This window comes from Babylonia areolata, chromosome 29, assembly GCF_041734735.1.
Source record: "Babylonia areolata isolate BAREFJ2019XMU chromosome 29, ASM4173473v1, whole genome shotgun sequence".
NCBI lineage: Eukaryota > Metazoa > Mollusca > Gastropoda > Neogastropoda > Buccinidae > Babylonia > Babylonia areolata.
In genome coordinates this window covers 25,883,716-25,907,984 of record NC_134904.1, presented here as the reverse complement: position 1 = coordinate 25,907,984, position 24,269 = coordinate 25,883,716, and the positions used below count along the sequence as shown (strand labels likewise).

Genomic DNA, 24,269 nt, shown 5'->3' with positions numbered 1-24,269 from the left:
TGCTACTAGGGCAGAACCACAGACTGTCCGTGGAAGAAACGCAAAAAGTGTGCTACTACGGCAGAACCACAGACTGTCCGTGGAAGAAACGCAAAAAGTGTGCTACTAGGGCAGAACCACAGACTGTCCGTGGAAGAAACGCAAAAAGTGTGCTACTAGGGCAGAACCACAGACTGTCCGTGGAAGAAACGCAAAAAGTGTGCTACTACGGCAGAACCACAGACTGTCCGTGGAAGAAACGCAAAAAGTGTGCTACTAGGGCAGAACCACAGACTGTCCGTGGAAGAAACGCAAAAAGTGTGCTACTAGGGCAGAACCACAGACTGTCCGTGGAAGAAACGCAAAAAGTGTGCTACTACGGCAGAACCACAGACTGTCCGTGGAAGAAACGCAAAAAGTGTGCTACTAGGGCAGAACCACAGACTGTCCGTGGAAGAAACGCAAAAAGTTTGCTACTACGGCAGAACCACAGACTGTCCGTGGAAGAAACGCAATTACATTCGCTACCTGGAATGCAAGAACACTCAGACAGCTTAGAAGACAAAAAGATGTGACACATGAGATGGATATATACACCTGGCATATCTTCGGCTTTGTGAAGGTAGATGAAAAAACAACAAAGAAGTAAAGGCAGAAGAAGGGTATGTCTTATACTGTTGTGGAGAAGACAACAAACATGTACAAGGTGTGGGGTTTGGGTCAACAAGAACATAAAGAACACAATACGTGGATAGTACCCGGTTTCCAGCAGGATCAAGACCATTCGCTAACGAGCAAAACCATCTAACATCACGGTCGTGTAATATATGCTTTCACACCAGACTATGACAATGATTATACTGAAGAATTCTACACCCAGCTTCAAACGTCATCAACAAGGTCTGCAAGAAAGACAGGGTGACTGAAATGTCAGTGTTGGTATAAATGCCCAAGAAGACTGGAAGAATTTCTGCGGCCCATTTTCTATTGAGATTACCAATGATAAGGGACTACACCCACTAGAATTAGCCACTGACAAATACTTGGCTCTTGCTATCAATCATAGTGAGCATACAGCACCAAGACGATGGACATGGCACTGCACAAACGGTCAGTATCACCGCCAAACAGACTGGATTCTCGTGAAGAACCAGAACAGGTGTTACATCAATAGCAAGAAAACAAGGTCGTTCCCAAGAGCTCATCTTGGCAGTGACTATGACCTTGTCATGATCAACTTTCAAGTACGGTTGAGGATCAGCAAGAGAGTGAAAACAGCCGATTCAAATTCAACATTGAGAAACTGAAAGATCCTGACATCGCTGAACAATTTAAGGCAGTCATAGGAGGAAACGTCGCCCCACTACTTCTACTTGGAGAAGATCTTCAAATCCTCATAAACGATTCCAACCAAGTGATGACAGAAGCTGCAACAGAGGTCCTTGGGGAAAGCCAATGGAAATTTTAAGCCATGGATCCTAGTAGTGCCTGGTATCCTACAGATGTGCGACACTTCATGAACCAAAAAAGAAACACATTACTGTAAAAAGAAACATTGGTCAAGAAATCAAAATTCCAAAGAAAATCGGATTCAATAGTAGTGTGAAGACATTGAAAAATACATGATAGCAACAATCCTAAAAGGCTTCAAGATTGTAAAAGACCTGACCAAACAGCAACAATCACCATCTAGGATAAAAAATGACAACACCGTCTCACACATGTGGACTGAGTACTGCCCTGTCCTTTACAACAAACAGAGCAAAGGAGATCCAAGGGTACTGACAGTGCAAGATTCATCAAACGAGGATGAATGGGAGGATGTTATAACAGTAGTGAAGTCGCTAAAATTTGGCAAGGCTGCAGGCATCGACAGCAACCCTGAAGAACGTTTGAAATATGGTGGAGAGGCAGTAATTGACATGCTAACTGCCATCTGCACCAAAATCTGGTACACAGACGAATGGCCCACGCCATGGACCCAATCACTTATCATCACCCTTTCCAAGAAAGGAAATCCCCAACACTGCTAGAACTACAGCAACATCAATTTGATCAGCCATGAAGAAATGCTCAAAATCATTTTGAACAAATTACAGCTGCAAGCAGATGCAATCACTGCTAAAGAACAGGCTGGATTCCGCAAAGGCAGAAGTTCCATCGATGAGATCCATAACCTGCATACCCTTTGCAAAAAACACCTCCAACACCAGAGGGAATGCATGGTCTTCATTGTCTTCAAGAAGGCGTCTGACAGAATCTGGCAGGAAGCATTATGAGAAACAATGGAAAAAAGAACATCGGGCAAAAGCTTATCAACACCATCCAGCAGTTTTAACTTAACTCCCAAGCGACCAGTACGGTGCTGATATAGGGTGCTTTTGGAGAACGGTTCTATACTTCAGTTGGAGTCTGCAAGATCTTTCTTCTGTCTCCTGTAACACATCATGACTCACGGGCTTGAGGATCATGTCAGCACAGTTAGCCTTTGGAGAATGAACCATTTCAAACCTTCGTTTCGCAGACGACATCGACGGCTTGGCAGGTAGTGAGCAAGAACTCGTTCAGCTTGATAAAACTGGATGAAACATCAACAAGATATAGCATGGAAATCAGGGCCGAAAACATCAAGTTGATGGCTAGCCATAACACCACCATCACTTCATCACATGTGGAGTGATGGCCTAGAGGTAACGCGTCCGCCTAGGAAACGAGAGAATCTGAGCGCGCTGGTTCGAATCACGGCTCAGCCACCGATATTTTCTCCCCGTCCATTAGACCTTGAGTGGTGGTCTGGACGCTAGTCATTCGGATGAGACGATAAACCGAGTTCCCGTGTGCAGCATGCATTTAGCGCACGTAAAAGAACCCACGGCAACAAAAGGGTTGTTCCTGGCAAAATTCTGTCGAAAAATCCACTTCGATAGGAAAAACAAATAAAACTGCACGCAGGAAAAAAATAAATAAAAATGGGTGGCGCTGTAGCATAGCGACGCGCTCTCCATGGGGAGAGCAGCCCGAATTTCACACAGAGAAATCTGTTGTGGTAAAAAGGAATACAAATACAAATACACTTCTGAGATAACTGTCCAGGGACAAAAACTAGGGACTGTTTAAATGATCACCTACCTCGGATCCATCATCAGCAATGAAGGATCCAAACCAGAAATCCTCTCAAGGGTAGCAAAGACAACACCAGCACTGTCCAGACTGAAACCTATACCGAACGGTTTCTTGAAATACTGAAATACATGATCATATTCCTGTGTGCACTGGCATATTTCATCTTCCTATATTCATGCGAAACATGAAACCTCATGGCTGATTTAGAAAGAATTCAAGTAATGGAAATGGTGATATCGTAAGATGATGAATATGAGATACATTGATCACATCACCAATGAACAAGTGCGCCAAACCATTACGCTTCACATTGGATCTTATAAAGATCTGTTGACATCAGTTAAGAAAAGAAAGCTTCGTTGTTATGGCCACATAACAAGATCTAATGGCTTTGCTATAACCATCCTCCAATGAACTGCTGATGAAGAGAAACGGAGGGGAAGCCAGCAAAAAGATGGACTGAACACTACAGATTGGACAGGAAAACCATTTGCAGAGACCCAAGCTTTGACAAACAACCAACAGTTCTGGAGGAATCCGGTGAACAGTCCTTCTGCGTGGCGCCATAATGACTTTGAGTTGAGGAGAAGAATAAGAGGAAGATCCATTCAGGCAATTTTACTCGAAGGTTTTGGTTAAACTGTGTGTCATCCATACATACGCGATTATTTCTATATACATAATCCAGACGCATTATGAGACAACAAACCGAAGGTCCGTGTACATGTACTCTCCACGGGGAGAGCAGCCCGAAGTCCACGATGAGAAATGTGCTGTGTGTGAAAATGATACCATGCAACACAACACAATGCACTGCAAGGTTGTGTTACATGAGAGCTTTTTTTTTAATGACTAGTTCCGGATGCACGATGAACGGTTTTTTGGGTGTGTTTTTTTTCCAGCGGAATTTATTTATCCAGACATGCACTATTTTACAAGAAGGTTGTCGTCTGGAGGACAAAAGCGACATCAAGACATGTGGACGGTTGCGAGGGAAAAAACAATGTAATGGTCGAGGTACTAGGCATTTTCGTTCGTTTTCCCTTTTTTAAGGACATGAGGATACTCGGGCCCCTTTTCTTCATCCTCTCCCCCCATCCACCCATCATGTGTGTGTGTGTGTGTGTGTGTGTGTGTGTGTGTGTGCGCGCGTGCGTGCGTGCGTGCGTGCGTGCGTGCGTGCGTGCGTGCATGTGTGTGTGTGTGTGTGTGTGTGTGTGTGTGTGTGCTCGCGCACGTTCATGCTTGTATGTGACAGTCAAAATCAGCAGCAGAAAGAGAGGTCAATAAAGTAAGGTGGTTTTGAAGAAGAAAGATGCGTATGCGGATGCGAAAGTTTTATTCATGTAAATGCCATTGCCCCTCATGAATGGGTACAATACACAAAGAAGCACAGTCATTGAAGAACTTTATGAAGTTGCAACAGATTTGAAATGCATTCCCTTGTATATTGACAAATTCCTTCTGAAGCTTTTTTTTTTTTTTTTTTTTTTTTTTTCAAATTTCAGATAATAATATGGCGAACATCGAGCTGGATTGAAAAGAATCTGCTTAACAATTGACCACGTTTACCTTGCTAGCTTTGATACAAACAAAGTTTTCTTTGGACGGAAAATTATATGTTGCATTTATAGATTTTGAGAAAGCATTCGATCTATAAATAGACGAACTCTCTGGTCTATCCTTTTGAAAAATGTTAAGCTTTACCACTGTACAAAGAGCATGTACAATAATAATGTTAAAGTTAAGAAGTGGAGCCAGATTCACTGACTCAATTAGGTGCACGAAATTTCACCTTTTGTAAATGAACTTGCTATTGCAGTTATTCAAAATGGAAAACATGGCGCTCTGTTTACAAGCGATTACTCTGAGCTTTTTATTTTGTTACTAACTGATGACGTAGCGCTGTAAACTGAAACAGTCGTTGGACGGCACAGTCAAATAGTTTACAGCGGGCCGCTTTTTCTCTTGACTTGAAGGTAAATTTTGACAAAAGTAATATCATTGTCTTCAGAAAGGGTGGATTTTTATCTGCAAGAGAAAAGTGGGCTTACAACAATGTAGACATGCCAGTGGTAAATGCATATAAATATTTAGGTATTTTGTTTCCAACCAAATTAGTTTAATAACCTCAGCATGTGTTGACCTGACAGGCAAAGCAAAGAATGCTGAGTTGTGCATAATGCGAAAACTGCCTACTTTGATTAATAAAGTTTGTATTTATTTCTAAAACTGATTCTCAGGTTCAGCCTATTGCACAGTATGGGGCTGAACTATGGGGCATTGATGATGCTGCATGTCACTGTGAGAAAGTTCATTTGCTTCAATTCAAAAAAGTGTTAGGGGTGAGTTGAAAACACCAAATGACCTCGTTTACGGAGAAACTAATAGACACCCAATTTACATTTATTCTGAATTAATTTGTATTCGTTACTGGGTTGAATTAATAAGAATGAATACGAGCAGGTTACCACGAGAAGCTTATAAAGTGTTAACTTACTTGGATGCAAAAGGTAAAAGAAATTGGGTTTCAAAAGTTCGTTGTAAGTTGTATCACTCTGGATTTGATTTTGTATGGGAAAATCAAGGTGTGGAAGATGTTAAATTATTTTTGTGTGACCTTAAGTATAGGTTGATAGCGTGCAGATGGCAAGAGTGGAATTTTCATGTTAGTGCATGTTAGATAGGTTTTGCATGCACAGGACATTTTGTACCTATGCATGAACTTAGACACTTGAACTTTATCATGACAATATTTTGTTTTGGAAGGATGAAGAGAGACAGAGAAAGGGAAAAGAGAAATGGGCTGGAGGAAAGAAAGAAGAAATAGAAGAGACAGAGAATGAGACAGGGATAGAGAGAAGTGGGTGAGGACTGGTAAAGAGGGAAACTATTATTATTATCATATTATCATGTTAATATTGATGATGATAATAATACTAATACTGATAATAATATCATTATGAGCATTTACGCCTAATCTTGAAAATAAGCCTCAGGCATTTGTAAATAGAACACACACGAAAATATCAAAAAGGAAAAACTGAATACAAGATACCAAACGATCAAATTATTCATCCACCACCCCGACACCCCCCCCCCCCCCCCCCCCAAACACACGTGTACACAACACTGACACACAAGAACGCGCCGACGCACATACTCAAGTCATAGCACACAATCATAAACAGTACACAATCAAAAATACAGCCTACAAATTCTGAAACTCTCACACTCACTCACTCACTAAACGCCATTTTAGTTCACACTGGAAACTGATGAACTGTTGAGAATTATTCAGAAGGTGGGTCTTCAGGCTAGATTTGAAAGACAGAGTGAAAGATGGGTGACAGAGAAGCTGAGAAAGTTGATTCCAAAGAATGGGGGCTTGGTATGAAAAACTGCGTTGGCGATATGTTTTGGTTCCAACAATGGGGTCCAAAGCAAGCGGGTGTCGGAAGAAGAGCGCAGTTGGCGTGCGGGTATGTAAGGATGAATGAGATTGGAAAGATACTGTTGGCCATAAGCCTCAACTGACTTGAAACAAAGAGAGACGACTTTGTAAAAAATATTTTCTCGTACCGGGAGCCACTGTAAAGCATGAAGGAGAGCAGAGGCGTGATCAAATTTAGAGGAACGTAATGTGGTATGAAGTAATATTCATTTTCATAATGATAATTATTGGACATGTTGTTGTCGTCATCATAATCATCATCAACATACAAACAACAGAACAGAGAAACAGCTCTGAGAGATACGACTACAGAGTCATACTTTTTTTCCTTTTTTTTTTTTTTGGCACGATGTCATACACCCAGAAAATGATAAATGTTGTGAGGTGGGGATAGGGATAAGAAGAAGAAGATGGGGTGGGGGTGGGGGGTTAAGTTTTCAGTATTATCTATTGTTGACTTTTAAAACGTCAAAGATAGAGAGACGACACACAATTTGAAACAACGCACACACACACACACACATACACACGTGCGCGATCTCCTTCTATTCCCATTTATCCTGCGCGCGCGCGCGCGCCCGCGCACACACACACACATTTATGCGCGCGCACTCACGCATTCACAATATATACATACATACGTACGCTCGTACATACACCACAACCACCACCATCACCAACACTACCATCACAACCTCATTCCACCCTCCATCCTTCAACCCCCCCGTGTCCCCGCCCCCCCCCCCCCAACCCTCCCTCCTTCCCCCCATAAAAACTGAACCGAACTGCTGTGTCCTCCCACACCCTACACTCTTTCTTCCCAACATCCCCGACACCCACACATCCCCCTGGTCCACTCACTCTCGTGGTCCATCTTCTCCGTGACGGCTCCCTGCCCGCCGCCACCACTGCCTCCCCCGGCACAGCGCAGACTGACAGGGATGCCCATGAACTGCAGGTACCCGTCTCCGTACCACACCAGCAGTTCCGCCCCCCGCGGGATGTCACGTGACACCTCGTAGAACACCTCCTCCCCCTCTTGTGTCACCACCAGATTCTGCTCCGCCAGGGTGCGCGCACAGTTCACATAGGACATCCAGTTCCCGCCCACGCCCCTCCCGTCGATGAAATGGCTGAGACGACCGTCGACGAAAATCTGGTGTGGATGGATAGATGGAGTCGATGAGTGATGAGGAGGAAATGTTTCGGACATGGGGACGGGGAATGGGAGGGGTGATGTGTGACTTACTGGGAGAGAGAAATGGGGGTATTGGTGGTGGGGTTTTTTTGGGGAGGGAAGAGAAAAGCAGAGGGGAAGGGATGGAGGTAAAGAGAGGAGAGAAAGGGAGGGAGGAAGTCAGAGAGTTACACACACTGTCACAAACATGGGGAGTTCGTATCATACTCCCACTTTGCTTTAAATAAACTTACCATGTTAGACTTACGCAAAATAGGCATACTGGTTTGCTGTGCTTGGCCAAAGTTAGCGGCTAACTCAGTAATAAGATGCACCGTTATTTGCGTGCCGTCTGCTAGCCAATCAAACGCCATTTCCGGATGGAGCTGATTATTCATTCCAATTGCCAGCGAAGAAAGGTCCATGAGAACCACGGCAAGACATCAGGGACGGACAGGCGGGCATTTGAGTTTGACATGGTAAGTATATTTAACCAAACTGGGAGTATAATACAAACTCCCCGTTTCGGTGTCATATACTGTACAACGTTAAGCTGATGCATGATTCAAAGCAAAGGGATGAGGGAAATGCCTGCTGGTTAGCATGTGGAGCCCATGGGGAGCTATGTTAGCCGCGACAAAAGAAACCCGTAGAAACTATCCGCCCTGATCATTCGGGAATCCCATTGGTAAAAATTGATGAAGGGATCCTCCGACTGGCAGAAAGCTGCCTCCCAAAATATCAAAGAGGCACATTATGCTGAAAGGCGGCTGAAGTGGCAATGACCTGCACCTCGTGTGCTCTCGGAAACAAGCAGCTAAGCCTTGGACAGGATCGGAAAGGGAGGAAAAGCAAAAGCGATCAGATTGCTCCAGTCTAGAGACAAAGCATCCACTGCCCAAGTTTCCAGGTCTGAGACCAGTGAGACATGGGAAGTGCAGGTAATTTGAGCATGTTGGAAAATATGGGCAACCCATTGCTCCAGACACCCGATAGCATGTGTTGTGTACATTGATGCTTTCAGCAGGAACGCACTTTACGTGTTTGTTCCAAGTCAGAATTTTCCAGTCGATTCTTTGGCAGTAATTTCACATTCTCTGATGTGTAAAATCTGGTCATCAGAATAATGGAAGCCTCCGCTGCAAATGTTACTGAAAATGTTGTGAAGAACAAATGTTACCCACAACTAAGGCAACCTTTTGTCAATCAAAGAAGCCAGTTGTGTAACGCTAAACACATGTGTCGCTTTCGCAATATGACGAAACACAAAACAAGAAGAGTGATGCCAAATACAGAATACTTTATCATCTCCAAAGAGATGTGATGTAAAACACATAAACAATATACAAGAGAGGCAAGGCCTTCAAGACTCACTTGTGATACACACTTCATCCAGTAAAAAAAAAAAAAGAGTTAAAATGTGTTGTTTCCAATAATATAAAGCTTCGGGTGGAAAAAGAGTGTGTTAGCAGATTCGAACCAAGCATATTCGGTTCAAGAGTAAGTAGACCTACTTACAACGCTACAGTACGCCTGCCAATGACGTTCAAAAATTAATACCTGAACGAACGTTTTTTTACGTCGTAAACTGGTAACAGTATTCGAGGCGATAACGCCGTTAAAACAAGAAAGGCAAGGCCTTCAAGACTCACTTGTAATGCACACTGAAAAGAAAAAGAAAAAAAAAACTTATAAGAATTAGTTTGTTGAAATGTTTTCTCTATTCGTTATTATAATTATATAAAGCTTCGCGTTTAAAAAAGACAAAAAAGCAGATTCGAACCCAGGATGTACGGGTCAGGAACGAGTGGTTTTGTGCACTACACAAACGCGGCATTCAACGATGACGTTCAAAAATTATTATTCAAGCATGTACATTTAGCGGAATAAATTGAGAACGGTAATCGAAGTAAAAACGCTGTTCAAATCATGTTATTTGGGTATATCTCGGGCATTTAAGAATTTCTTTCAAGTCCACAGTAAAGGAGACGTTCCCATCGCCTGAAACACTGCAATCTGTGTCCAATATTTATAGATCTGCAGAAATCCGTTTTCGACAGGCATCGAAAGTACACCATTTAATTTCTCTTTCCTATTCATTCTAGCTAATTCAGTATCCACTTTAAAACAATCATATGCAGTAAACACGTCGATGATTATTTAAGAAATTATTTTTAATTCGGCGGTAAAAGAGACGACGTTGCCATCGCGTCAGGCTTTGCAAGATGTCAAGATTTGCACAATCCAGTGTTGACAAGGCTGACATTGTCGATTCAAATTTTCTTTTATGTTCATTCTAGCTATCAATGCAATGTCCACTTTAGAATATTGATATGCAGTAAACACGTCAATAATGTAGTTAGTGTCACTGTATGTTTTCTGTCCAGAATTTTTATTTCTTTTAATTGCGAACAAGAAAAACGTCGTCATGGCGTCTTATCACAAGACGTTCGGGCAGCTGCAAAGGGGTAACAGCGTTTTCGGAATCCAGAACCAGCATCAACGAAACACACCGTTAATGATTCGGAAATACTGTTAAAATTGGATGACGCACAACCCATTATTGGTATGACTTCTTTTTTCCCCACTATGTTTAAGCCAAATTTGGTATTGGCAGACAAAGTATTTCCAGAGAAAATGACAATGTTAAAGTTTACCACACACACACACACACACACACACACACCCGAACACCGGGTTATAACATAGGCTCACATTGTTTACACAAGTAAGTCAATGATATTATGTTGGTATATCTCGATTATTTAAGGAATTCTTTAAAGTCCGCGGTAAAGGAGACGTTGTCATCGCCACAGGCACACGGCAACGTGTAGCCGTTTTCTGGAGGCTGGCAGACACTTCAAAGCAGTCCAATGAATTTCTCTTTCATGTTCATTCTGTTTAATTCAGTATCCACTTTAAAATATTCATATGCAGTAAACACGTCGATGGTGTTGTTAGTGTCACTGTATGTGTTCTGCCCAGAATTGTTTTTTCTTTTTTTCTTTCTTTAATTGTCAACAAGACAAACGAGGTCAGGTTGTTTTCAAACCAAACCATAAATTGTAGGAGGGGAGAGGGGGGAGAGTTAGCTGCGAATTTCGGCCAAACAGAGGAAACTAATAGGCGTAGTTTGCATCAATCTGACATGGTACAGTATATGACACCAAACTGAAAGCTGGGTAAGGTTGAGCAAGCACTGACATGTGATAAGCGGGAAAAACGCACGTAGAACAAAAATGTGAAACTTCATTTTTGAAATGGATTACACATGCAACAAATTCAGAAATAATGTTAGTTAAGCAGGAACATGAAGAAACCAGAGGCGAAAGGAAAGTGGACAGGGGAAGTGAAACAACACTGAAAGATAGTTCAGAGAAAAGGAAGAATACGGACTGTCACCACTAGCGCCCGGCCCGCACCACCCCACTCTGTTCGAACATACAGTCTCACCTTCAAAACTCTCTCACTCTCTCGTACACGTGCAACCCGAGCGCCACACCACACCACATGTAAAAGGCACAAGATGAAGTTATCCAGTCACTCTTGTCATACAAAGACACACAGACGAAAAAACTCAGACAGACTGAGACAGACACAGAAACGGAAGGACACAACCTGAAAATTTTTTAGTCCAGACAAACCAGAGGAAAAGAGAGCAACTGATGCTGATGATTTTTTTTTTTTTTTTTTTTAAGGATCATGATGCAGTATATTTTTCCCGACACTCAAACATTCATCTATCAAACTGAACGTTGATGACTTTTTCGCCCAACTAAATAAATGGGAAAAAAATAACAATTTTATATAGTTAATTAACTCTCTCCATACGAACGGCGAAAGAGACGACGTTTACAGCGTTTCATCCCAGTTACCATCATCAAAATATTGCAAGCGGAACGCTCTTATACTGAAGAGGTGAATGTTGACAAAGAATACCACAGTTCTGACGACGGAAGCGAAAGGTTGGGTCATTCAGACACCCACTGGACATCCGAGGGGTCTGTGTAGAGGAGAAGAGAGGACTGGCCGTACTGAGTGAGTTAATGTTGCTTTTTCTGATGTTTTTCTAACATAGATGGAACATGACGGAATCCCAGAGAGCGCTGGAATACAAACAGGTGGAGGAGAGAGTGGTGGCTTTGTCTTCACTGGTGCCTCAACGACAACGCCATACGTCAAGGGAAAGGCGAAAGTAAAGATGAAGGCGACTGTTCTCCGCTATAGTATATTATCTTATTTTAAAAGGTTGTTTTTCAACATGTCGCCAATGGTAGGTGATTGCAGGGATAATTTGGGACTTTATCCATAGACTCGAGTGCGATCAGTCGCACAAAGTGGCTGTCTGTGCCACACTTTATAGGTTTGAGTGCAGCCGTGATTTGCATGATTGCTTGAGTGGTGTAATGGAAACAGAACTGGGTTCGAACTGCTAGAGTTTGAACTGAGGATAGAAGTCAGAGAAGGAACTAATGTGTCGTTAAAACCCCCAAGAAAAATTTGCAGTGTTAAACTGATAAGCAGGTAGTTGCTGTCAGTTCACTGAATTTATGGATCTAAAAGTGGCAGTGTTGACTGCCAGTGAGAAATAGATTGGTGTGTGTGCACCAAAACCTATTCAGTGGTCTGCTGTCTCTTAGTCAACCTCTCACTTCATGTGGCACGTCTTTTGTGAAGACTCTGGAGAGTTCACTATTCTGCAGTGAATATCGTCACGGAAAAGCCTGGTAGGTTGAATACTTTTCCAAAAGGCAATAGTGACTGATGATTTGTGACTATTTTAGTGGATGCAGCGATAAATAGCTGAGTTCATTTCATGTGTGTCACTGTCAGTGCATGTATTTTGGGATGAAATAATCATTCCTTGCTGTCAAGGGATGTGCTTTGAATGTGAACACATTGTGGAATGTGTGATAACATTTTTGACAGTGGGTTAATTTCCTATGTGCTTGGCATGTGTAGATCTATTTCAGTACTTGTGTAGTGTGTGCATAGGATAATTTTTATGTGCAGGTTAATACTGTGCACGATGTGACAGCTGATGACCTGAGAATAATACAGTCAGTTTCAGCTGTTTCATGGTTGACACTTTTTGGTGGGTTAAAGAGACTGGCCAGTTGTTGTGGCTAAGTGTTTATAATCATCTGAGCCCTTGAATGGGAAGAGTAGAAGTGAGACCATTTTTATTAGGCAAAGGCTTCACCCTTGTGTCCATAAATTCATCTTCGTCTGTATTATCAGTTCGACCTCTTAACCTCTACTCTCCTATCTCTGGGTTGCCGGGACCTGCTACTTCCGCTACAAAGTTGCTTCATCTCTGCCTCCCCCTCCCCTCACCCTGCTCCAACTTCTACCGCCAGTCAACGGGCAGCTGAAACAGAACTGTGCTTCCTAATGTCTGGGGAGCCAGTACTTCAGGGTAGCTTCAGCTGTGGTGTCACTGCGTGTCATTGCAGGCTTTTGGGACATTGGTTGATTGGGGTTCGTGAAGAGATAGCAGACCATCATATATTTCATCTTTTTCTTCTTTTGCTTTTGGGGGTGGGGGTGTGTATGTGTGAATGTGTGTGCATGACAGAAGAACATATTTTTTATTTGTATCTTTTATAAAATGATTATTCCTTCATCAACTTATCATTATTTGGGAGTCACCGTGTCTAGTGTGTAGACCAGCTTCGTCGCTGGGTGTCAAGGATTTACCACCTTGTGACAATACCAAAAACTATACGACAGTGTGTGTGTGTGTGTATGTTTGTGTGTGTGTGTGTGTGTGTGTGTGTGTGTGTGTCTGTGTCTGTGTGCGTGTGTGTCTGTGTGAAAATGTAACAGATACATTTTCTCTGGAAATACTTTGTCTGTCAATACCTGATTTTATTTAGACAAGTTGTGTGTCGTCTCAAATTTATAAAAATACAAATTCTTTCCAATCATAACAACTATAGGTTGCAAGTCGTCCTGGTGATGAACGTTTAATTTCGTTTAGTCTCTGGTAGTTTATATCGTTTTGAATCTGGATCTACAAGATTTAATTTGGTCGTTTCCGCTTCGTTGCCGGAACTGATGCGTGGTTGAAAGGTATCCGTAGCTTGACATTCTATTTCCTGTCTGCGGTCACAAGAAAAAAAAATTCTGGACAGAACACACAGAATAACAAAAACTATACCGTCGACGCGTTTATAGCAATGGGCATACAAATATTTAAAAGAGTGTACTGATTTTAACAAGAACATATTGATAAAATATTGGGAGGCGCTGTCGAAAGCAGCCATCTTGTCTTGAACTAGAGAAGGCCATCAATGTTGAATTATTCTCCATACATGCGATACGCAGATCACATTTTGGACGAAAGAGCAGGACTATTGTACACACACACACACACACACACACACACACACACACACACACACACATAATAATAATAATAATGGATATTTATATAGCACACTATCCAGAAATCTGCTCTAGGTGCTTTACAAAAACGCTTTTGTTAACATAATACATCATATCTATGTTACATACACACACCAAAATGTGACTACACACACACACACACACACACACACACACTGCATACATACATTTTAACATACATGTGTATCTAACAGCTACCCTAACACATACGCACACATAGGCAGGCACAAACTTACATAAACACACGCACACACAATACACATTCATATATATGCATGTAGTTATGTACACATACATATGTATACACACATGGTCAAGCACAGCTAACGCAAAGGAAGTGGACCTGCCACAATTGAACTTATTGCTGAGGGAAAAGGTGAGTTTTGAGACGAGATTTAAAAGATGCGAGGGAATCAGAATGACGGAGGTTATCAGGGAGCTTGTTCCACGTCTTTGGCGATTGAAAAGAAAACGATCTGTGTCCATAGGTCTTACTTCTAACGTGAGGTATCCTGAGAAGTCGAGTTTCAGAGGAAGAACGGAGCTGGCGAGACGGGGTATAGATATGGATGAGTTCAGAAAGATACTTGGGGCCAGATCCGTTGACTGCAGAAAAGGTCAGAGTGGATAGCTTATAGTCTATTCGATCAGAAACAGGCAACCAGTGGAGAGACTGAAGGAGAGGAGAAACATGGTCAAATTTAGAAGCTCTGCAAATGAGTCGGGTCTCAAAGTACTAGTAGGTACGTAAGTACTTGTAACCCTGCCTCTCCACTCCTAAAGCACTTTCGACTCCGTTTTAAACACGTGGATCCACATCGATAATAATTATATTAGAGATGAGATATTACTGAAAGGAACCCGCTAAGTTTCATTAAGGGAAAGAATTGTGCACAGGCCTAACGCTTGCTGCATAATGCCCACGAACGACTCGGATTCAACTTTCTTAAACAAAATCTTCACTTGCAGACGTTACCGACATTCTGCACAACACATGCGCGTGTTTAGTTTTTTTAAATTTTTTTATTTATTTGACATCAACTTCCACCATTATCAGGAGAGAAATATTCGGAATTTTCAATTACTAAGCGCTCGTTTTCATATATTCCCATAAGTAGCCTTTTTTGTATGTCAACCTTGATCGGCCAGACAGGTGGTAATGGACCTTTGTACTGTTCAGTGTTCGATTTGAAACTTTGATATATCTAAATTATGATCATAAAACAATGAAATGCTGGTCTACGTGGGCTGCTATGTATGAAATTGGTCCGTTTCCAACACAAAGCTTTCGGTTTGGCAAACACTCATTTATGATGGCGAACAAAAATATTGATTGGATCGTTATGTGTATGCACTGGTATTGTCCCCGCATCACTTTCCCCTCCATTTCGCCAGCGTTAGCTAATCGCTTGTGTTGTTGTGCAGCAGGAATCACACGTTATAGCTCATCGACCAGCAGTTACTTTTATAAAGAAGGTATTAAAGCTTTTTATCGTTTTTATATAGAAGATTTAGAAATATTGTCCTTTTTATAAAGAAGATATTAAAACATTATCTAAAAGAACGAAACAGTAGGTTAAAAAGGGTGGCTAATCGAACACAAAGCTGCATACATATGGCTGAAATTGGTAACTGAACAGACTAGATGTGGACAAAAGGTTAGAATGAGAGCTTCTGGGAAAGGTTTGCTTAGAGGTAACACGTCCGCCTAGGAAGCGAGAGAATCTGAGCGCACTGGTTCGAATCCCATAGTCGCAAGTATTTTCTCCCCCTCAACCTGACTTTGAGTGGTGGTCTGGACGCTAGTCATTCGGATGAGACAATAAATCGAGGGCCCGTGCGCAGCATGCACTTTGCGCATGTAAAAGAACCCACGGGAACAAAAGGGTTTCCCTCGCAAAATTCTGTAGGAAAAATCCACTTCGACAGGAAAACAAATAAAATCGCAGGCAGGAAAAAAATAGCAAAAAATGAGTGGCGCTCTCAGTGTAGCGACGCGCTCTCCTTGGGGAGAGCAGCCCGAATTTCACACAGAGAAATCTGTTGTGACAAAAACGAGGAATACAATACAATGATACAGTTATACAGAATGTTGAAAATGTTTACAATCCAACAAGAAGAGGTATACGATGTAAAAATACTAGTGAAACGAAGATAATTTTCATACAGACAGTTGAGAATTGTAGCTGAACGCCCAAGGAGGTTGACAATGATAGCCTTCAAACAATTTGCGTCTTTAGTTTGATGCAGTATTGATAATGAAAGATACAGGAACAAGAAATTAGATATTTGTTGCAGAAGTTTGAGAAACGTGGCTAAACGAATAAGGCCGCCATACCTCCCACATGTAACTGTTGTCGTCGAAGGTTTTGATCTCACTGGTGTTGACGATCTTCCCTTTGAACGGTCCGTACTTCACTCCCTTGTTGATGACGTCACCCCGGTTGAAGACGCCATTGTGGACGACACCAGCCAAGCAGGTTTGGGAGATGCATAATTCTGGAACGAATGTTTTCATTTTGAAATAGGTGATCTGAAACTTCACGGAATGGTTGGGGTCAATCATTCAGATACGTAACATTGCGAAAATAGTATTATGGAACTTCCCTGCATAACTTTGAACATAAAAATTCCGGTCTGAGTTTCCGTTTAGAAATTGAACAGAATGTTGGGGGTTTTGTTGTTGTTTTCCCCGTGGTTGAATAGGCAGGAAAAGGGACAAGAAGAGCTGTTCAGAACACGATTAAGAAATCTTACCTTGCATGATTTATGTTCGAGTTGTGATTTGAATGGGGTATGAGGGTGCATTGTTGCAAATTAAATCATTGTTTCCGGTGTTTTTGTTGATTTTCTTCTTAGTGCTATTACTAAATTTTGGTGTCGGTGCCATTCCTGTTCATCTTTTTGTTATTGCCGGGTTTGGTTTTGGCTTTTTTGTTTTGGTTTTTTGTTGTTGATTTTTTGTCGATGCTTTTCTTCTTCTTACTATTCTTGTTGCTATTGCAATCCCTGTTTTTGTTGCTATTGATATTGTTGTTGCTGCAATTTTCAGCCACACACTTCTCGTTGCCAATTTTGTACTTGTTGCTATTATTGATGTTGTGTATATTCTTTGTGGTATTTTTGTTGCAGTTCATGTTGTTCAGCTATTTGTGTTGTTGTTGGTGGTGGTGTTGCTGTATTCACTTGTTGTAATTCTTCTTGCTATTCTTGTCGCTGCTATTTTTCTTGTTGTTAGCCCTGACGTTGTTACTGGACCAATTGTTCTTGTTATTCTTTTAGATGTTGCTATTCTTCTTATTATTATCATTATTGTTCTTGTTGTAGCCAGTCCTGTTACTTATCTAGTCTTCTTGTTATTCTTATTATCGTTAGTCCTGTTGTTGCTGTCATATTTTGTTTGTTGTTGGTCCTGTTTTTGTTGTTGTTTTTGTTGCTGTTTTTTGTTTTTGTTGTTGTTATTTGTTGCCAATACTGCTGTTGTATCTGTTCCTGTTGGTATTGTTAGTTCTGTAGTTGTTTTTTCTTATTGTTCCTTCTAGCACTTCTGTAGTTGGATTTTTGTTGTTGTTGTTATCAGCACTTTTTTGTGTTCGTTTTATGTGTGTTTTTATCGTTAGTCACGTTATAGTTATCATTGTTGTAGTTTCTGTTCTTGTAGCTGTTGCTGTCCTTGTTTTTGCTACTCATCTTGCTTTTATTGCTATTCTCGTTCTTGCTATTTTTGTTGTTGTTGCCACTGTTGTTCTTGTCATATTAATGTTGTTGCTGTTGTACCTTCAGGCAGATCGTGCACCGGGGGGTCCGCTCGGTTCACCCTCCACCCGTACAGTGCTAAGCCTCCTCCTCCCAGCATATCTGGTCTGGGTGGGAGCAACTTCTCCAGTCCTGCATCACACACACACACATACCACCGTACCACACACACACACACACACACACACACACACAGAGTGACACACACACACATATTCCACACACATAAACACACGCCACTCTCGACCAAACACACACACACACACACACACACACACAAACACACACACACACACACACACACACACACACGCGCGCGCGCGCAGGCACATGCACGCACAAATACAAACTCCCACACCACCACACCAGACCACACACACACACACACACACACACACACACACACAGAGGCACACACAGGCACATGCACGAACAAATACAAACACACACACCACAACACCACACACACACACACTGCATAAGTCTTCACGGTCACAAACAGACAGACTGAAAAGCGTGATTTTGGTGTCTTTTTTTTAATTTTTTTTTTTTTTTACCTGTTTTTAAACTACAGACAACTCACACCTGTGCTGTGATGTACCGACCACAACCTGCTGTGTGTGTGCGTGTGAATTTGCGAATCAGACTTGATCTTTTTACAAAACTTTTTCTTCTCTCTTCTCTCTCTCTCTGTCTCTCTCTCTACTAATGCTGAAATGGACCAAGTTTCCGGCCGACTGTCTCTTCTCATCCAATAACTCATCCACCCACCTCTCCAGCCTGCCTGTCCTCTCACCTTTCTATCCCTCCATCTCTAGTCCAGGGCAGATACAAAAATGGTCCAAATGTGTGCAACAAAACCGTTCTTTTCACGATAAAATAGAATAAATCATACTGATCACACTGATATAAAGTTGACCGCTGTAGGTGGGCGGGAACATTATTAGATTTTGGTTTTTAATAATTATTTGTCACACTTCTGGCCATGAGAGAGCCCCTTACAAAGAGTCGCAAGGCAAGAGCAAGCCAGGGTTACGCAAGCGCGGTATAAGGGGTCGCCAGAGGAAAGCGTTTAGCGCGGTACAGTACTTGTGACTGACTGCTGCCGCGCTGATGCTGTCCTATACCTCCGTTAGTACGACACTGCGGCAGATGACAGATACTGTACAGAAAATAAGAGAACTCTTTGGGGTCAAAAGGAAACAAACATTTTAAATTTTATATACTAAAGTGGTAGAAAACGCAAATTTGCTTTTATGAATGTTTTACAGTTTCTTACCAGTCATGACATTTCATAAAGAATGAAATCGGTATTATACCGACTGCAAAGGTGAATTTACGAAGGCAGTTCGTAAGAACAATTATGTTGACATTTTACGCAATGCACCACTTAGAAATGTTTCATGCTCTGCTTATAAACGTGTAATATATGAATATATAAATACGTGTTGAATAGGTTTGTTTCAATGAACATTGTCGGAGCACTGTCCAGACAATTAATTCAGAAAACATGGAAGGCAGATGATGGCAAAATCGACCTACATCATGTCTTGATGTAAAAAAGAACGGTATGAAATATATATTTTTCTTTGGAAATGAAGCGGTATTTGCAAATGTGACTCACGAACCCTGGCGCAGTAGACACGTCAGTTTAGCGTGGGAAAGAAAATGTGGCTGGAGTATGAAGGTGGCAAAGTGAAGTGCATCAAATAGTCATAAAGAGCAAAGACTGCCTGGAAGATGAAAATGGGTCAGTCTCCAGAACTTTGTTGGAAATGGGCGTCTCTCAGTCTGATTCAGTATAAACATGTGTTTACAATGATTATTCAAATGTTTCACATGTTATCAGGATTGCAATTCATTACAGAAATGTCTGCAACAATATTGTGAGAATATGGTTTGTTCTGGTGTCTTAAATGTTTTGAAAATTATTACAAACATCCAAAATTTCGGCGCCATTTTGTGACATGGCAATGTGTTTGAACATGAAGTGGTCAGAAACAAATAAGTACAAACCTGATTAAAATCCAGTACATACAGACCTGATCTATATTCATTTGTTGTGATAATAAAACACTGATCATCAGTAAAAATGGTACATTAAGTTTGAAATATTACGCAAAAAACCCGCGTGACAGACGTAAAAAACCCGTTCCTCTTGGCGTGTTCTTTTTATTTTTTATTTTTATTCATTCAAAGGCAAGCACATTTATGAATATACTACACGTTCTTTACTTGCAACAGGTGGTCAACACATCTGTCTTCCTCAGCACATAGTCATTTTCTGGGGGAAGAAAGTCTATTCAACTATTTAAATGCAATCGACGTCGTATATTAATTTTCAGTTCCGCTTTTCTGTGTTACTTCTGTGCATGTAAACGACGCAATAGAAAAATATACATGTAAACAAAATTAGAACTGTTTTCAGATAAATCATGCGGATTCATCGCGGGAAAGCGTAAATCGGTTTGACAAACACCCTTCAATTGTGTGTTTGAACACAGATTCAGAGAATGTGTTGTTTCCGACAGCGTGTGAAATGTACATATGTCACACGGAAATCTCCGATATGTTCATTGGCACACCGTGGTTGCTATTAAAAAACACAAAAAAAACACAACAACAACAAATAAAAAAACAACAACAACAACAACAACCTGTGTATGTTAATTTCGTCGTTGTTATGGTTTGTTTGTACATTTATCTCTGATCCGATTAAGTTTAGACACAATCACTGTTTCTCTCACATGGCCAGCTGCGGTAATATTCGGATACTGGCGTAAGATTTCGAACAAAGTCAACGCATGTAGTTCGGTAAGACTGCTTTCAGTTGAAGACTTGTTGCATCAAAAGTTCCAAACAACTAAGTTCAAAGTAGAAAATCACCCCCATAAATTACCTTGATTCTGGCTTTTGCTGTCTAGTGAAGTTTTATCACAAAATGATGTTCACAAGACAGACGAAGTGTGGAACGAAAAAATTCGTTGTATCCGAAACACGTCAGTTCCTACGCGCTTATTGTTTTGCAGATTTTGATTAGAACAGCCACATTTTACATCACACAAGTTCTAAAAACCAAACTATACATTGATTGTGAATGAAATTCCTAAAATTATTTAAGTTTGAAGCATTTCACGTTTAGTAGTGTTTGAGATGAAGTCAGGTGTCACATTCGGACACGGAACACATGTTCTTCCGTTCTGCTTTACGCAGATAATAAGATTCCTTATTTTTATTTGTTGTTGTTGTTTAGTTTTTTCTCATAGTCTTACATTTATTACATTTTGTTGTTCTGCCATCCTACATATTTGTTCACTGTGAGGATAACGCTAATCAGTTTTCTGTTGATTGATCGAATAGAAAGATAAAAAGAGTCCGGTGTTTTGATCACAGTTCTTCAGATAAAGAGGAAAACTTTTGTCAAGTGATATAAATCATACAATTCCCATTTCATAAGATGAACAGTTGTACTTTAAACAGTTAAACACTGGGGAAAATTGATGTGAAAATAGAGTGCCTGCAGTGTTTCTGAAAAATAAAATCATCCAGGGTGGGGAAGATAGTTTAGGTATTTTGGGTTCCATGTTACATATGTCATAAGGTTTTAGGTAATCATTAATAAAATACATAATTTTGCACAGGCTTTGTTTGAATGCATTGCATTGGCTAAGGATCGCATGATATGTTCATTACTGTCATTATAAATCCAGTAATTCAAACATCTGTGTCGGGAAAGTTAGTTTAGGTAACTTGGATTCAATGTTACACGTGTTACAACAAAGTTTTACATAATGATTAATGAAATTTATGATCCACTGTTATCATTATGGGTATTATTTATATCCCACGCTAAATCGACGTCAACTGCGCCAGGATTCGTGAGTCACATTTGCAAATACCGGTTCATTTCCAAAGAAAAGTATGTATTTCATACTGCTCTTTTCACATCAAGACATGATGTTCAATTTTGCCATCATCTGCTCTCCATACTTTCCGAATTTATTGTCTGGACAGAGCGCCGATAATGTTCATTGAATTCGAACTGGGTTAACACATATTTAGATATTTATATTCTACACGTTAATAAGCAGAGCATGGAATATATCCAAGTTATGCATTGCGTAAAATATCAACAAAATTGTACTTATGAACTAAATGATCTCGTGCTGTCTTCGTAAATTCACCTTTGCAGTCGGTATAATACCGATTTCTTTCCTTATGATATGTCATGAATGGTAGGAAACTGGAAAACATTCATATTAAAAGCGGATTTGCGTCATCTACCAATTCAGTACAAAATACATGAAACTGAAATTGTGTGTTTCCTTTTGACCCAGAAGAGCTCTGTTCCTAGCTTTCTGTTCAGAATCAGTTGTCTGCTGCAGTGACCTGCTCACAGATCAGCATCAGCGCGGCAGCAGTCAGTACTGTACCGCGCTGAACGCTTTCCTCTGGCGACCCCTTATACCGCGCTTGCGTAACCTTCGCATGTTCTTGCCTTGCGACTCTTTGCAAGGCGCTCTCACACAGACAGAAGTAATAAAAACATTCGATTCTGGACATTCAAAATCAAAATCTACTTATGTTCCCGACCCCCCTATAGTGGTCAACTTTATATCAGTGTGATCAGTATGATTTATTCTGTTTTATCGTAAAAAGAACGGTTTTGTTGCAGACATTTTGACCTAACACAAATTTTAATCTAAATTCCCTGGCCTACTCTGGCTATGTCAACTCAACATCACTTACATACACTTCACACTGTGACCAATCCAGTCACCCGCACATCATCCACAGTATGAATGATGACTGGCCCTTTCCTTGGAAACGAGACCAGAAAAATTGACTAGCTAAACCGCAGCTGTGGCTGACAACCACTCGGTGAATTCTTTCAGGGTTTTTTTATATTAAAAAAAAAATTTTTTTTTAGTGAGTCAGCAATCTCCAGTTTCTGTTTAAAACTGATAAAGTGATGTAAGTACCTTCAGATACGGACAAAACAGTCAGGACTGTCACAGGTGGGGTTCTTTGATCAGTACTGGACGCGGATGGATCTACGCACACCCATCCGTCTACCCATTCACTCACCATTGCCCACTTCGCCAACCCGGAGTCCACTGATGGCGTGAGGGCGGGCGGCCTGCGAAGAACTGGGACAGCTGTACCCGTACAGCACGAAGTCCACGTCAGAACGCGAGAAGCAGAAGGTATGCGCAGGCGTGGTGGGCTGGCACATTAACATCCGGGCGGGCAGTTCCGGCAGTAGGCGCGGGGCCATGATGGGAGGGCGGAGGGGAGGGAAGCAGGGCATCCCCAGACCCTGGCCTGAAGGTTCTGGCCGCGGGGGGAACCTGCTCAGTGAAGGAAAGAAGGGGGTGGGGAGAGACATTAAGATATTTTATGCTGTTGGTTCTTACAGACAGTAGATTGTTTTTTCCAGTTGGAGTGATGACAGGCGAGGGGGCGGGAGAGACGATTTGTGAGAGGGAGGAGGGAGGGGGGATGTGATGGGTATATGTGACCGTCTCCCACGAAATGACAAATAAGTATAACTCACGCTGCATTCTATTGCGCTACAGGCAAAAACAGTGCTGAAGGTCCATCTGGGGTAAATGGAGTTTTTTGCACCGGTGGTGTGTCCATCGAGATCGATGATGACCATCGTTGTCATCCAGCTGGGGGATGGGGGGAGGGTGGTGGTGGGGTGGGGGGGAGGATGCTCATGAATCTATCTGTGAATGCGCAGATGGCTGAATAGTCCAATCTGCGCACGAAATGTTCGCTGACAGTTGGGGCAGACAAAGACAGGCATATCATTGTCAGGGAGCTTGTTTGCCCGTGACTTTCTGGCCTGCCTCTTCTGAACAGCTGCAGCAGTCCTGTTAGCCTCGCACAACTTGGCGCCTTTGTGCACAGCAGCACGCCATTTGTCACGGTCCACTGCAGATTCCTCCCAGGAGTCAGGGTTGATATCAAACGCTTTAAGAGAGACTTTCAGAGTATCTCTGAAGCGCTTCTTCTGACCTCCGTGTGATCTCTTCCCTTGTTGCAGCTCGCCATAGAAGAGCCTTTTGGGCAGCCGATGGTCTGGCATGTGCGCCACGTGTCCAGCCCAGCGAAGCTGGGACTGCATCAGGGTGGTGAAGATGCTGGGAAAAGTGGCTTTTGCGAGCACCTCTGTGTCTGGGGTCCTGTCTTGCCACTTGATGTTCAGTAGCTTCCTGAGGCATGTTGTGTGGAAGTGGTTCAGCTTCTTGGCATGTCGTTGGTACACTGTCCAAGTTTCGCAGGCATACAGTAGTGTGGGGAGAACTACTGCTCTGTAGACCTTTAGCTTGGTCTCAAGACTAATGCCTCTTCTGTTCCAGA

At 41.8% G+C, this 24,269-nt stretch overlaps 1 protein-coding gene across 1 annotated transcript in view; it reads right to left on the bottom strand.

The window, feature by feature from the left end:
* Nucleotides 1-23,178, bottom strand: part of LOC143274625 (PR domain zinc finger protein 14-like) — a 145,817-nt gene extending 122,639 nt beyond the window's left edge. Inside the window, exons 1-4 of the mRNA XM_076578495.1 lie at nucleotides 22,989-23,178; nucleotides 17,922-18,032; nucleotides 16,483-16,643; nucleotides 7,490-7,712 (exon numbers count right to left, since the gene is read on the bottom strand). Coding sequence (XP_076434610.1) covers nucleotides 7,490-7,712; nucleotides 16,483-16,643; nucleotides 17,922-18,032; nucleotides 22,989-23,178 — 685 coding nt within the window. The remainder of the gene's footprint in view (nucleotides 1-7,489; nucleotides 7,713-16,482; nucleotides 16,644-17,921; nucleotides 18,033-22,988) is intronic.
* Nucleotides 23,179-24,269: the final 1,091 nt, after the last annotated feature.